Below are 15019 nucleotides of genomic sequence, written 5' to 3' on the forward strand. Positions count from 1 at the left end.
GAATGAAGGAGATGTCCTGCTCTCCTCCTTTTATACTCCGCCCCTACTTTTTGGGCGGGAAAAGCTTCCAGTAGACAAAGGGACGAATAATATGAATTTTTAACCCCTGTTTTGTACCATTTATTATTTTTAGAAAAAATGTTTTTAAATTAAATTTGTATTAAGTCAACCCTCCTTTAATTTGTAATGTAATTTAATTCCTATTTATAACCCATTAATTGTTTTTAATCCATTAATTTTTAATAAATGAGGTTTAACCCATCAAATATTATTTTTATTCAATTAAATTGGTTTTAGCACTGTTTTGATTAATGTTATAATTATTAATTTTTAAATTTTTAAATTTTTAAATGTTTTTTAATTTTTTAAATTATTAAATCATTAATAATAGTCCCAATTAGGGTTAAGGCCGCTACTCTCTGTGGGGTTAGGTTTAGGGTTAGTGCCAGGTCCAGGTATAAGGTTAGGATATGGTTGGGGCTAGGTTAGGGTTAGGATTAGGTTAGGGTTAGGATTAGGTTAGGGTTAGGATTAGGTTAGGGTTAGGATTAGGTTAGGGTTAGGGTTAGGGCTAGGATTAGGATTAGGTTAGGGTTAGGGCTAGGGCCAGGATTAGGTTAGGGTTAGGGCTAGGATTAGGTTAGGGCTAGAGTTAGGATTAGGTTGGGGCTAGGAGTAGGTTAGGGTTAGGGCTAGGATTAGGATTAGGTTAGGGTTAGGGCTAGGATTAGGATTAGGTTAGGGTTGGGGTTAGGGTTAGGGTTGGGGTCAGGGTTAGGGTTAACCCATGGCTGGAGGTCAGATGGCTGTGGAACCACTGCTCTGGATGGTATTTCCTCAGCTTCTGGTCCTACAGTGAGGAACCTCAGAGTTATTTCTGAGCAGGATCTCTCCTCCGACTCACATATAAAACAGATTTATTAGGACGTGGCGCAGCTTCAGAAACCTGCAGGATGCAGATATCTTTCACACCATCAGAAGCTTCCTGTTTTGCTTCCTGCTGAACCGTTTGGTTAAATGCAGGTTGAGATTAAAATGTGTCAGCTTGAATACAGGAAGTGAGTGAATCATCAGTCTGGTTAAACAGTCAAAAACAACCCTCCCCCCATCTGTACTGAAAAACATCTGGAGGTAAAAGGTTCTGATCCTGCTGTCGGACCGGGCCCAGAAGGTTCTGATGTTACGTTCCTTTAACTCAGATTTTATTAATGTTGAAGCGACTTGAATCTGATTGGAGGAAATAAAGAGGCAGAAATCTCCAACAGACAGAACTCTGACCCCATTCCCGCTGTGCTCCGATTGGCTCTGCTGTTGCTACGCTGCTGATGCGGACGCTCTGATTGGCCGAGTCGGTGTGGACCATCAGACAGCTCCTGAATAATTAACTCACCTGTCAGACATCTCTGAGGGAAGAATGAATCATTTATCACGGCGCTGAATTAAATATGACAAAAACAGAAGCGTCTGACGTCACTGATGATGTCACGCTGGTACCATGGCAACAAGGAGTGCAGCAGTTTCACCTTGTTCTGACCCTAAACCTAAACATTAGCCGTTAACCCTAACCCGAACCCGAACCCACGTATGTTTGTGAGTGCAGAGTCCAGAAACCTTCTGCTCCCAGTGGATGAATCTGTTCAGTTTATATCTATAAATCACCTCAATGCTCCCTCAAGGTTAAATCAAAGGTTAAATCCAAGGATTCAACCAGAACCAGAAGTTCTACAGATTTATTTATTAACACTGAGAAATAAGACGTTTTATTTCATGACGCCGTCTCATCTTCCTCATTTTTATTTCGCTCTCTGATGGAACCCAAGGGTTAGGGTTAACCCTAACCCCAACCCTTACCCTAACACGTTAACCCTAACCCTTACCCTAACCCATTAACCCTTACCCTTACCCGTTAACCCTAACCCATTAACCCTTACCCTAACCCGTTAACCCTAACCCAACCCTTACCCGAACCCGTTAACCCTAACCCAACCCTTACCCTAACCCTTACCCTAACCCGTTAACCCTAACCCATTAACCCTTACCCTAACCCGTTAACCCTAACCCCAACCCGTTAACCCTAACCCCAACCCGTTAACCCTAACCCCAACCCTTACCCGAACCCGTTAACCCTAACCCGTTAACCCTAACCCTAACCCGTTAACCCTAACCCTAACCCGTTAACCCTAACCCTAACCCCGGGCCGGGGGTGGACCCGGCGTAGCGCCCCCTTTAGGGGTGCTGCTGCTGGGCCACACCCCGGCATTGATAGACTTTGACCCCTGCATGTCCCTCTCCTTCCTCTGCCCTGGTGCTCTGCCTGGGGATCGAACCCTCTTCACCATCTTTCCCCACAGTTCAGTAGGCCAGTGCACATGATTTTAACCCAAACCCATAACCCCAACCCTAACCCATTCGAGGCGTGTTCTGCAGTGACTGAGGCTCAGGTTTTCTTCAGGTTGGTTTATTTGGGTTTTGGCTGCTAACAGTTTATCGTTACAAAGATTCTTTAACTGGTGACTCTGGAAGAAACAAAGCAGTAGTGTTCAGGTGTGCCCCCCCGAATCTGCCCCGCCCGGGGCAGGCTGAGGGGGGCAAGAGAAAAAAATCAAAGATTTTCCTCTACAACAACCATGATGATGATGTGCAACTTTAACAAACTTTAAAATTATTTAATACAGTGTTTTCTCTTCAGAGTGAGACCTCCCATCTGCCACAGATTAGCCTCAGTTAGCTCAGTGGCTAATACACGCTAAAGCTTAACAGGAAGTTATTTAATACAGAAGAAGAAGAAGAACAGGACTGGTCCCACGGCCAATCCGGATAAAGATCAAAGATCAACCAACGGCCATCAGCAGGGGTTAAAACCAGGGGGCGGGGCTTCCCAGCAGGTAAAATCCAACAAAATAAAAGCAGCAGGAATCTCAGGCTCACCCCGCCACAATAAAATCCACAAAGTAAAAGCTAAACTCTGATTGGTTCAAAGGGACGCAGTCAGGCGCGAGGGGGGCGGGGCTCAGGGCTCAGAGTCCAGACCGTCCAGGGTCAGCTGGCTGCGGTGGGGGGAGTTGGGGCTGGGGGGGCTGCTGGGGTTGGAGCTGTTGGAGGGGGTCGAATGTTTGGTGGAGTCCGAGTCCGGCTGGGGGGGCGGGGCCACATGCAGAGAGAGAGAGAGAGAGAGAGGGGGGGTTAGTGCATCCGTGTGACTGATAGCAGGGAGGCGTGCACGTGGGTGTGCACGTGTGTGGGGGGGTGGTTACCTCGCGATCCGGGTCCTGGTCCTGTTCACAGGTGCTGCGGGTAGAGGCTCCGCCCCCAAAGTCTGGACAAATAAACAAATTAAATCACAGCAGATGGACAGGTGTGTGTGTGTGTGTGTGTGTGTGTGTGTGTGTTTCTGTGTGTGTGTGTTTCTGTGTGTGTGTGTGTGTGTGTGTGTGTGTGTGTGTGTGTCAGTAGCCCCTTTCACACTGAGGAATAACCCGCGTTTAATTGGCGCCTTTAGCGTGTCCGCTGTTGCGTTCACACTGCCGGTCCGGGCTGCCGCGTCAACTCGACTCGCCTTTCGACCCGCGTCGGACCCTAGTCTTTCTGCCGAGCCGAGTTTGGTGTGAAAGCGATTGACGCGGGTCGGACGTGGGCGTGTCGTGAGGAGTTTAAAAGACAGAATGGACAGCTGATTCAGAACAACAGCGACAGGTGAGGACAAGTTTCACTTCAAATGCTTTCTCCACTCGTCGTCGTCCAAACTGTTCAGAGCATTGGACCCAAACACCGACCCTGGTGGTCTTGCCATCTTCCACTCTTCTGGCAGACACACGTGTGTTCAGAGCCACGACAGCTAAACGACTTCGTCATAGCGTCGACGATGTTCCCGTTCTTCTGCTTGAAATTGACGATGGATTTCCTCAACTTGGACACTATAGTGCTCTTGTATTCTCCGCATATGTTCTTCGGCGGCATCCCACGCTGTGACCATCCACACCCCGTAAAATAACATCTCCATGAACTGCAAAAACGAGTCCTCAAGGTGTCCCGCCATCGTTGGTTTGAAACATTTGATGCAGACAGGTGTATTTAACCCTACCTCCGACGCACGGCTGTGCCTACGTCATTGTGCACGCCCAGCATTTTATGTGTTTCCTGTGACGCTCTGCCACTAGGCCACGCCCCCTGAACTCGGCTTCAGGCGGCACGGGTCACCAACACGCCAAGCGTTCACATTGCTCGACGCGGGTCGAAGTGTGAAAACAGCTAGTGTGTGTGTGTGTGTGTGTGTGTCTGTCTGTCTGTCTGTCTGTGTGTGTGTGTGTGTGTGTGTGTGTGTGTCTGTCTGTCTGTGTGTGTGTGTGTGTGTGTGTGTGTGTGTGTGTGTGTGTGTGTGTCTGTCTGTCTGTCTGTCTGTGTGTGTGTGTGTGTGTGTGTGTCTGTCTGTCTGTCTGTCTGTCTGTCTGTCTGTGTGTGTGTGTGTCTGTCTGTCTGTCTGTCTGTGTGTGTGTGTGTGTGTGTGTGTGTGTGTGTCTGTGTGTGTGTGTGTGTTTACCTGAAGCTGTGCGAGTGATGTGAGTCTTGCTCCGCTGTTGCCGGGATATGCTGGACAATGGGCGGGGCTTATCTTTAACAGGGTCATCCTGAGAGGAGGGCAGCACACTCTACACACACACACACACACACACACACACACACACACACACACACAGTAACACACACACACACACACACACAGACACAGTAACACACACACACACACACACACAGTAACACACAGTAACACACACACACACACACACACACACACACACAGTAACACACACAGACACAGTAACACACACACACACACACACACACACACACACACACACACACAGTAACACACACAGACACACACACACACACACACACACAGTAACACACACAGACACACACACACACACAGTAACACACACACACACACACACACACACACAGACACAGTAACACACACAGAGACACACACACAGGAAGCAGGTTACACACTGATCAAAACATCGCTGTGTTCAGCTGTCTTTGTGAGGACCGCCCACAGGTTCATGCTGGAAGCGTCTGATTGGCTGAGGAGGAACGGCCTCACAAAGACAGGTGGGCGTGAGGCGCCCCCTGGTGGCTTCTACAGAGATCAATCAACAGGCGTTAATCAATAGCAGTTAGCCAACATAAAGAGGAGAATGGAGAGCAGATTTATTGATCAGTCCATCAGCAGCAGCTGGTAATCAGAATTTATTATTATTATTTCCATCTAATAATCGATTGATCGATCAATAAACCATGTGGTCGCGTTCAGGTCATATGTGAGGTCATGTGACCTGATCAGCTGACCACTGAGAGGAGGAAAAGAGGGAGCCTACCCTTCCCAGAGAGGAGATGGAGGGAGAGGAGGAGGAAGAGGAGGAGGAAGGCTGCAGGAGGCTCTGCTGGGAGGAGGAAGAGGAGGCGTCTTTCTGCAAGAAGGCGCCGGCCGACGCCGACGTCATGTGATAGACGTGCTCAAAGTTGGAGGGGGGGGAAATGAGGGTGTGACGGGAGGAGGAGGAGGAGGGGGAGGGCGAGGGGGAGGGGGAGCAGGAAGTGAGGTCACAAACCTGAACATCAGGGAGGAAGAGGAGAGGAAAGAGCCACAGGGGGAGGGGGAGAGAAGAGAGGAGTCAGTGTGACGACTGTCCGGGGGAGGAGGGGAGGAGGACATGCCGGCAGGGGGAGGAGTAGCAGGGGGGAGGAGGCCTTACCAGGGGGAGGTCCATCAGCACCTGCATGCCGTCTCCGGGGCCCATGTGGGCCACATGGTTGAAGTTGGTCGGGTTAGAAATCATCTTGGACCTGAGCTCCGGGTCCCTGAGCATCTCCCTGATGACACACAAACAACAGGCGTAAACAAAAGGCGTAAACAAACAACCGACGTAAATAAAAGCTGTAAACAAACAACCGACGTAAATAAAAGCTGTAAACAAACAACCGACGTAAACAAACAACTGATGTCAACAAACAACTGATGTAAATAAAAGCTGTAAACAAACAACCGACGTAAATAAAAGCTGTAAACAAACAACCGACGTAAATAAAAGCTGTAAACAAACAACCGACGTAAACAAACAACTGATGTCAACAAACAACTGATGTAAATAAAAGCTGTAAACAAACAACCGACGTAAACAACATGCGTAAACAAACAACTGATGTAAATAAAAGCCGTAAACAAACAACCGACGTAAACAACATGCGTAAACAAACAACTGATGTAAACAAACAACTGACGTAAACAACAGGCGTAAACAAACAACCGACATAAACAACATGCGTAAACAAAAGGCGTAAACAAACAACCGGCGTAAACAACATGCGTAAACAAACAACTGATGTAAACAAAAAACTGATGTAAACAAACAACCGACATAAACAACATGCGTAAACAAAAGGCGTAAACAAACAACCGGCGTAAACAAAACAAACAACAGGCGTAAACCAAAAAACAACAGGCGGAAACAAAAGAAAAGACGGAAACAAGAAAACAAAAACCAACAGGCGGAAACAAACAACAGACGTAAACAAAAGAACAACGGGCGGAAACAAAAGAACAAAAGGTGTAAACAAAAACCAACAGGCGTAAACAAACAACAGGTGTAAACAAAAGAACAACGGGCGGAAACAAAAGAACAGGCGGAAACAAAAACCAACAGGCGGAAACAAAAGAACAGGCGGAAACAAGAAAACAAAAACCAACAGGCGGAAACAAAAGAACAGGAGGAAACAAGAAAACAAAAGAACAGGCGGAAACAAGAAAAAAACAGGTGGAATCAAAAAACGGTGGAAACGGAAAACAACAGGCGGAACCAAAGAACAGGCAAAAACAAACAACAGGCGGGAACAAAACAACAAGCGTAAACAGAAGAACAACAGATGCAAAAAACAACAGGCGTGAACAAACAACCGGCGGAAACAAAAGAACAAGCGAAAACGGAAGAACAACAGGCAGAAACAAAAGAACAACAGGCGGAAACTAAAGTACATGCGGGAACAAAAGAACAACAGGCAGAAAACAAAAGAACATGCGGAAACAAAAAAACAACAGGCGGAAATGAAAAAAACAATCGTAAACAAACAACAGCCGTAAACAAACAACCGGCGTAAACAAAAGAACAAGCGAAAACGGAAGAACAACAGGCAGAAACAAAAGAACAACAGGCGGAAACTAAAGTACATGCGGGAACAAAAGAACAACAGGCAGAAAACAAAAGAACATGCGTAAACAAAAAAACAACAGGCGGAAATGAAAAAAACAATCGTAAACAAACAACAGCCGTAAACAAACAACCGGCGTAAACAAAAGAACAACAGGGGGAAACAAAAAACAGGCGGAAAACAAAAGAACAGGCGTAAACAAAAAACAGTCGTAAACAAAAGAACAACATGCGTAAACAAACGAACAACAGGCGGAAAACAAAAGAACAACAGACGGAAACAAACGACAGGCGGAAACAAAAGAAAAACAGGGGGAAACAAAAAACAGGCGGAAAACAAAAGAACAGGCGTAAACAAGAAAAAACAGGTGGAATCAAAAAACGGCGGAAACGGAAAACAACAGGCGGAACCAAAGAACAGGCAAAAACAAAGAACAGGCAAAAACAAACAACAGGCAGAAACAAAACAACAAGCGTAAACAGAAGAACAACAGGCAGAAACAAAAGAACAACAGGCGGAAACTAAAGAACAAGCGAAAACGGAAGAACAACAGGCGGAAACAAAACAACAAGCGTAAACAGAAGAACAACAGGCGGAAACTAAAGAACAAGCGAAAACGGAAGAAAAACAGGCGGAAAACAAAAGAACAGGCGTAAACAAAAAACAGTCGTAAACAAAAGAACAACATGCGTAAACAAACAAACAACAGGTGGAAAACAAAAGAACAACAGGCGTAAACAAACGAATAACAGGCGGAAAACAAAAGAACAACAGGCGGAAACAAACGACAGGCGGAAAAAAAAGAAAAACAGGCGGAAACAAACAACAGGATATAACGGTTTAAAAAATAAATCACCTCCTCTGCTGCAGTCGCTCCTCTTCAGGAACCTTGAAGAGAAACTTTCTTTTGCTGCGAGTTCGAACCATCAGCTTCCTGCTGTGGTCCGACGTCTCTGGGATGGTGAGGTCGCCCTCTGAGGACACACATGTGCACAGGTTAGCCTCTGCGTTCAGGTGTGTCTGAGGGTCAGCTGTGTGTGTGAGGCTCAGCTGTATGTGTGAGGCTCAGCTGTATGTGTGAGGCTCAGCTGTTTTTGTGAGGGTCAGCTGTATGTGTGAGGCTCAGCTGTGTGCGTGAGGGTCAGCTGTTTGTGTGAGGCTCAGCTGTATGTGTGAGGCTCAGCTGTGTGTGTGAGGGTCAGCTGTATGTGTGAGGCTCAGCTGTATGTGTGAGGCTCAGCTGTGTGTGTGAGGCTCAGCTGTATGTGTGAGGCTCAGCTGTGTGTGTGAGGGTCAGCTTTGTGTGTGAGGCTCAGCTGTATGTGTGAGGCTCAGCTGTGTGTGTGAGGCTCAGCTGTATGTGTGAGGCTCAGCTGTATGTGTGAGGCTCAGCTGTGTGTGTGAGGGTCAGCTGTATGTGTGAGGCTCAGCTGTGTGTGTGAGGCTCAGCTGTATGTGTGAGGCTCAGCTGTGTGTGTGAGGCTCAGCTGTATGTGTGAGGCTCAGCTGTGTGTGAGGGTCAGCTGTATGTGTGAGGCTCAGCTGTATGTGTGAGGCTCAGCTGTGTGTGTGAGGGTCAGCTGTGTGTGTGAGGCTCAGCTGTGTGTGTGAGGCTCAGCTGTGTGTGTGAGGCTCAGCTGTGTGTGTGAGGCTCAGCTGTGTGTGTGAGGCTCAGCTGTATGTGTGAGGCTAAGCTGTGTGTGTGAGGCTCAGCTGTGTGTGTGAGGCTCAGCTGTGTGTGTGAGGGTCAGCTGTGTGTGTGAGGCTCAGCTGTGTGTGTGAGGCTCAGCTGTGTGTGTGAGGCTCAGCTGTATGTGTGAGGCTCAGCTGTATGTGTGAGGCTCAGCTGTGTGTGTGAGGCTCAGCTGTGTGTGTGAGGCTCAGCTGTGTGTGTGAGGCTCAGCTGTGTGTGTGAGGCTCAGCTGTGTGTGTGAGGCTCAGCTGTATGTGTGAGGCTCAGCTGTGTGTGTGAGGCTCAGCTGTGTGTGTGAGGGTCAGCTGTATGTGTGAGGCTCAGCTGTATGTGTGAGGGTCAGCTGTGTGTGTGAGGGTCAGCTGTGTGTGTGAGGCTCAGCTGTGTGTGTGAGGCTCAGCTGTGTGTGTGTGAGGCTCAGCTGTATGTGTGAGGCTCAGCTGTATGTGTGAGGCTCAGCTGTGTGTGTGAGGGTCAGCTGTGTGTGTGAGGCTCAGCTGTATGTGTGAGGCTCAGCTGTATGTGTGAGGCTCAGCTGTGTGTGTGAGGCTCAGCTGTGTGTGTGAGGCTCAGCTGTGTGTGTGAGGCTCAGCTGTGTGTGTGAGGCTCAGCTGTGTGTGTGAGGCTCAGCTGTATGTGTGAGGGTCAGCTGTTTGTGTGAGGGTCAGCTGTTTGTGTGAGGCTCAGCTGTGTGTGTGAGGCTCAGCTGTATGTGTGAGGCTCAGCTGTGTGTCTGAGGCTCAGCTGTGTGTGTGAGGGTCAGCTGTGTGTGTGAGGGTCAGCTGTGTGTGTGAGGCTCAGCTGTGTGTGTGAGGCTCAGCTGTGTGTGTGAGGCTCAGCTGTATGTGTGAGGCTCAGCTGTGTGTGAGGGTCAGCTGTATGTGTGAGGCTCAGCTGTATGTGTGAGGCTCAGCTGTGTGTGTGAGGCTCAGCTGTTTGTGTGAGGCTCAGCTGTGTGTCTGAGGCTCAGCTGTGTGTGTGAGGCTCAGCTGTGTGTCTGAGGCTCAGCTGTGTGTGTGAGGCTCAGCTGTGTGTCTGAGGCTCAGCTGTGTGTGTGAGGCTCAGCTGTGTGTCTGAGGCTCAGCTGTGTGTGTGAGGCTCAGCTGTGTGTCTGAGGCTCAGCTGTGTGTGTGAGGCTCAGCTGTGTGTGTGAGGCTCAGCTGTGTGTCTGAGGCTCAGCTGTGTGTCTGAGGCTCAGCTGTGTGTGTGAGGCTCAGCTGTGTGTCTGAGGCTCAGCTGTGTGTGTGAGGCTCAGCTGTGTGTCTGAGGCTCAGCTGTGTGTGTGAGGCTCAGCTGTGTGTGTGAGGCTCAGCTGTGTGTCTGAGGCTCAGCTGTGTGTGTGAGGCTCAGCTGTGTGTGTGAGGCTCAGCTGTGTGTGTGAGGCTCAGCTGTATGTGTGAGGCTCAGCTGTGTGTGTGAGGCTCAGCTGTATGTGTGAGGGTCAGCTGTGTGTGTGAGGGTCAGCTGTGTGTGTGAGGCTCAGCTGTGTGTGTGAGGCTCAGCTGTATGTGTTAGGCTCAGCTGTGTGTGTGAGGCTCAGCTGTATGTGTGAGGCTCAGCTGTGTGTGTGAGGCTCAGCTGTATGTGTGAGGGTCAGCTGTGTGTGTGAGGGTCAGCTGTATGTGTGAGGCTCAGCTGTGTGTGTGAGGCTCAGCTGTGTGTGTGAGGCTCAGCTGTATGTGTTAGGCTCAGCTGTGTGTGTGAGGCTCAGCTGTATGTGTGAGGCTCAGCTGTGTGTGTGAGGCTCAGCTGTGTGTGTGAGGGTCAGCTGTATGTGTGAGGCTCAGCTGTATGTGTGAGGGTCAGCTGTGTGTGTGAGGGTCAGCTGTGTGTGTGAGGCTCAGCTGTGTGTGTGAGGCTCAGCTGTGTGTGTGTGAGGCTCAGCTGTATGTGTGAGGCTCAGCTGTATGTGTGAGGCTCAGCTGTGTGTGTGAGGGTCAGCTGTGTGTGTGAGGCTCAGCTGTATGTGTGAGGCTCAGCTGTATGTGTGAGGCTCAGCTGTGTGTGTGAGGCTCAGCTGTGTGTGTGAGGCTCAGCTGTGTGTGTGAGGCTCAGCTGTGTGTGTGAGGCTCAGCTGTGTGTGTGAGGCTCAGCTGTATGTGTGAGGGTCAGCTGTTTGTGTGAGGGTCAGCTGTTTGTGTGAGGCTCAGCTGTGTGTGTGAGGCTCAGCTGTATGTGTGAGGCTCAGCTGTGTGTCTGAGGCTCAGCTGTGTGTGTGAGGGTCAGCTGTGTGTGTGAGGGTCAGCTGTGTGTGTGAGGCTCAGCTGTGTGTGTGAGGCTCAGCTGTGTGTGTGAGGCTCAGCTGTATGTGTGAGGCTCAGCTGTGTGTGAGGGTCAGCTGTATGTGTGAGGCTCAGCTGTATGTGTGAGGCTCAGCTGTGTGTGTGAGGCTCAGCTGTTTGTGTGAGGCTCAGCTGTGTGTCTGAGGCTCAGCTGTGTGTGTGAGGCTCAGCTGTGTGTCTGAGGCTCAGCTGTGTGTGTGAGGCTCAGCTGTGTGTCTGAGGCTCAGCTGTGTGTGTGAGGCTCAGCTGTGTGTCTGAGGCTCAGCTGTGTGTGTGAGGCTCAGCTGTGTGTCTGAGGCTCAGCTGTGTGTGTGAGGCTCAGCTGTGTGTGTGAGGCTCAGCTGTGTGTCTGAGGCTCAGCTGTGTGTCTGAGGCTCAGCTGTGTGTGTGAGGCTCAGCTGTGTGTCTGAGGCTCAGCTGTGTGTGTGAGGCTCAGCTGTGTGTCTGAGGCTCAGCTGTGTGTGTGAGGCTCAGCTGTGTGTGTGAGGCTCAGCTGTGTGTCTGAGGCTCAGCTGTGTGTGTGAGGCTCAGCTGTGTGTGTGAGGCTCAGCTGTGTGTGTGAGGCTCAGCTGTATGTGTGAGGCTCAGCTGTGTGTGTGAGGCTCAGCTGTATGTGTGAGGGTCAGCTGTGTGTGTGAGGGTCAGCTGTATGTGTGAGGGTCAGCTGTGTGTGTGAGGCTCAGCTGTGTGTGTGAGGCTCAGCTGTATGTGTTAGGCTCAGCTGTGTGTGTGAGGCTCAGCTGTATGTGTGAGGCTCAGCTGTGTGTGTGAGGCTCAGCTGTATGTGTGAGGGTCAGCTGTGTGTGTGAGGGTCAGCTGTATGTGTGAGGCTCAGCTGTGTGTGTGAGGCTCAGCTGTGTGTGTGAGGCTCAGCTGTATGTGTTAGGCTCAGCTGTGTGTGTGAGGCTCAGCTGTATGTGTGAGGCTCAGCTGTGTGTGTGAGGCTCAGCTGTGTGTGTGAGGGTCAGCTGTGTGTGTGAGGCTCAGCTGTATGTGTGAGGCTCAGCTGTTTGTGTGAGGCTCAGCTGTATGTGTGAGGCTCAGCTGTTTGTGTGAGGCTCAGCTGTATGTGTGAGGCTCAGCTGTTTGTGTGAGGCTCAGCTGTGTGTGTGAGGCTCAGCTGTGTGTGTGAGGCTCAGCTGTGTGTGTGAGGCTCAGCTGTGTGTGTGAGGGTCAGCTGTGTGTGTGAGGCTCAGCTGTGTGTGTGAGGCTCAGCTGTATGTGTGAGGCTCAGCTGTTTGTGTGAGGCTCAGCTGTGTGTGTGAGGCTCAGCTGTGTGTGTGAGGCTCAGCTGTGTGTGTGAGGCTCAGCTGTGTGTGTGAGGGTCAGCTGTGTGTGTGAGGCTCAGCTGTGTGTGTGAGGCTCAGCTGTGTGTGTGAGGGTCAGCTGTCTGAGGGGAAGTTACCTGATGAGGTGTTGCTGAAGTAAATCAAACGAGGAGGTTCTGAGCTCAGCAGGTTCAGAGTCCCTTCCATGTTCAGAGGTCTGATCTGAGGACAGGTGATAAAGTCACAGGTGTTCACAGAGTCCTGAGCCGGCTGTTTCTGAGCTGTGCTGTGATTGGTTACCTTGCAGAGCGAGATGGTCTGGACCCACTCTGAGGAATGAGTGTCAAACACATCGACCCCGTACTCGCTGTAGACCGTCAGGTGGGAGGAGTTAGAACCTGAGGAGAAGAGGACAGGTGAGAACCAGGCCCAGCACACCTGTCTGACCTCACCTGCACCTGTCTCCACCCCCTAACAGGAAGTAACCCAGCTCACGTACAGCATGCCAGCGGCATGGCGGGCCACATCAGCTCCTGGCTCCGGGCCCGGCGGCCCTGCCCGTCCACGTAGACTCCGAGCTGGCTGAAGCAGAGCAGCAGCTCGGCGGGCCCGACCTCCAGGGCGTGCAGGGCGTCCGTGGGCTGCTGGGCCAGGAAGGCCAGGGACGGGTCGGCCGGGCTCACCAGGCTGATGGGGGACGACTCGCCCTGCAGGGCCAGCAGGGCGAAGCCGGACGGGTACCCGACACACAGGCGGTCCCGGACCATCCCCAGCCACTGCACCCCCCCCGGGGCCTGCACCTCCCACAGCTTCTTATGGTGCGGCTTCGCCCGGGTGATTTCGTAGCACAGAACCTGAGGGGCAGACGGAACAGCAACGTTAGGACAGAACCGGACCAGAACCAGGACAGAACCAAACATACAAAAACATACTGTGTTGGACCGAAAAAAAAAAAAAAAGTTTCAGTGCAATCTGTTGGTTTCCTTAGTTAGGAAATAGTTTTTGAATTGGCTCTATATGAACGAATTGGATTATTTTATGAATAATTATAATGAATTGAATTCCAATTGGCTTGAATTGGACTTTATTATCTAAGTGCCTTGAGATGACATTTGTTGTATTTGGCGATATATAAATAAAAAAATTAATTGATAATTTGTTGAGCTTTGACAGTTTTAGCAATTTGTTCTCAAATTATTTTTTTAAATGCTTAAATCACAATTTGGCTCCAGAACCACTCAGGGAATTTATAAAGAGACCAAACAGCAGCAGCTCCGACCACAACTGTGCAGAACATGGTTTGGACAGTCGGTCTTTTCTTACAAAAGCTGTAAACTGTGGAACTCACTGCCCACAGATATTAAGTCCATCAGTGAGTTTAAATTGTTCACCTTTAAACTTAAATTTTGGCTCAAAACAAACCAAAACTGTGAGTGAATGAGATGAAAGTTTGAACTGCACTGTTGTATTTATAGATGAATGTTCTTATGTAAATTAATGTCTATTTTAGGTCTTGTGTCAGCATAGAAAAGCCTCACCAGGGACGGGAGGTGTTAATTATACTCTGTATGCATCACATCAGCTACAAGCTTTGATTTGTAACTGTGTTTGATTGTATTGTCCCTGTCAAATAAACGAAAAAAAAAAAAAAAACAAAAAGGCCGTGGGTTCTTTGACCTGGCGTTTGACGGCGGCCAGCAGGCAGGCGGGGCCTCCGGGGCGCAGCACGCCGGTGGTCAGGGCTTGGCAGCCTTTGGTTTCCGCCAGCTTGATGTCAAAGGAGGACTCGGCGCCCTCCAGAACCCCCCAGGGCTGCAGGTGCACGTGGCGGTTCCGCCCGCACAGCAGGGCCACGATCTTCTCCTTCGGGATCAGGTCGATCTGATGCACCTTCTTACTGTCGGCGGCCCGAACGATCACTGCAGGAGAGGAGATCAGCTCACCTGCCTGTACGATATAAAAATGTAAAAATGTGAAAATGTCCACGGGGGGTCTCACCGTCTCTGGTGACCTCCACCACAAACAGCCCGTCTTCTGTTCCCAGGACGATCCTCTCTCGATCTGCAGAGAAAAAAACATCTCATTACTGGAGAATAAACTGATCAATAATCAGAATATTGATGATCCTTGAATTTTTTTTATGACTTGAACTTTATTAGTTTTCCATAAAGAAAAATACACAACATAGCATGTGGCAATACGATAATTAAGATTACTTAATAGAAAGAAAATGACTTAATAAAAAGAAAAAGAGTAAAAAAAAAAATTAAAAAAAATAATAATAATAATAACTAAATAAAATAAACGACAAAAAACAAAGAAAAAATAATTAATAAAAAATACTGTAGATTTGTATATAGCGAATGTTTATTCACTATTTTTATTTTAATTTATATTTATTTTATTCTATTTGCTTGTTTTTACTTTAATTGTTTTCATATCTTTTAGTGTATGCTGCTGCAACAAAACAATTTCCCAAATTGGGATGAATAAAGTATCTTTCTATCATCTATCTATCTATCTATCTATCTATCTATCTATCTATCTATCAATAACATCAACTACCACTA

At 49.0% G+C, this 15019-nt stretch overlaps 1 protein-coding gene across 8 annotated transcripts in view; it reads right to left on the reverse strand.

The window, feature by feature from the left end:
• Positions 1 to 2442: 2442 nt before the first annotated feature.
• The window catches only part of cdc42bpb (CDC42 binding protein kinase beta (DMPK-like)), a 47271-nt gene continuing 34694 nt past the window's right edge, over positions 2443 to 15019 (reverse strand). For 6 of the 8 annotated variants that reach the window (XM_075459860.1, XM_075459859.1, XM_075459858.1 and 3 more), the window contains 11 exons: positions 14448 to 14510; positions 14127 to 14368; positions 12949 to 13303; positions 12750 to 12847; positions 12587 to 12671; positions 8063 to 8180; positions 5757 to 5874; positions 5379 to 5612; positions 4538 to 4646; positions 3255 to 3316; positions 2443 to 3133 (listed from right to left, as the gene is read on the reverse strand). In XM_075459860.1, the coding sequence (XP_075315975.1) occupies positions 3011 to 3133; positions 3255 to 3316; positions 4538 to 4646; positions 5379 to 5612; positions 5757 to 5874; positions 8063 to 8180; positions 12587 to 12671; positions 12750 to 12847; positions 12949 to 13303; positions 14127 to 14368; positions 14448 to 14510 (1607 nt within the window). In that variant the 3' untranslated portion in view covers positions 2443 to 3010. The remainder of the gene's footprint in view (positions 3134 to 3254; positions 3317 to 4537; positions 4647 to 5378; positions 5613 to 5756; positions 5875 to 8062; positions 8181 to 12586; positions 12672 to 12749; positions 12848 to 12948; positions 13304 to 14126; positions 14369 to 14447; positions 14511 to 15019) is intronic. The other 2 variants (XM_075459861.1, XM_075459862.1) reach the window with 1 other exon arrangement.

The sequence above is a fragment of the Odontesthes bonariensis genome, chromosome 24, assembly GCF_027942865.1.
Source record: "Odontesthes bonariensis isolate fOdoBon6 chromosome 24, fOdoBon6.hap1, whole genome shotgun sequence".
In the NCBI taxonomy this organism is placed as follows: Eukaryota; Metazoa; Chordata; class Actinopteri; order Atheriniformes; family Atherinopsidae; genus Odontesthes; species Odontesthes bonariensis.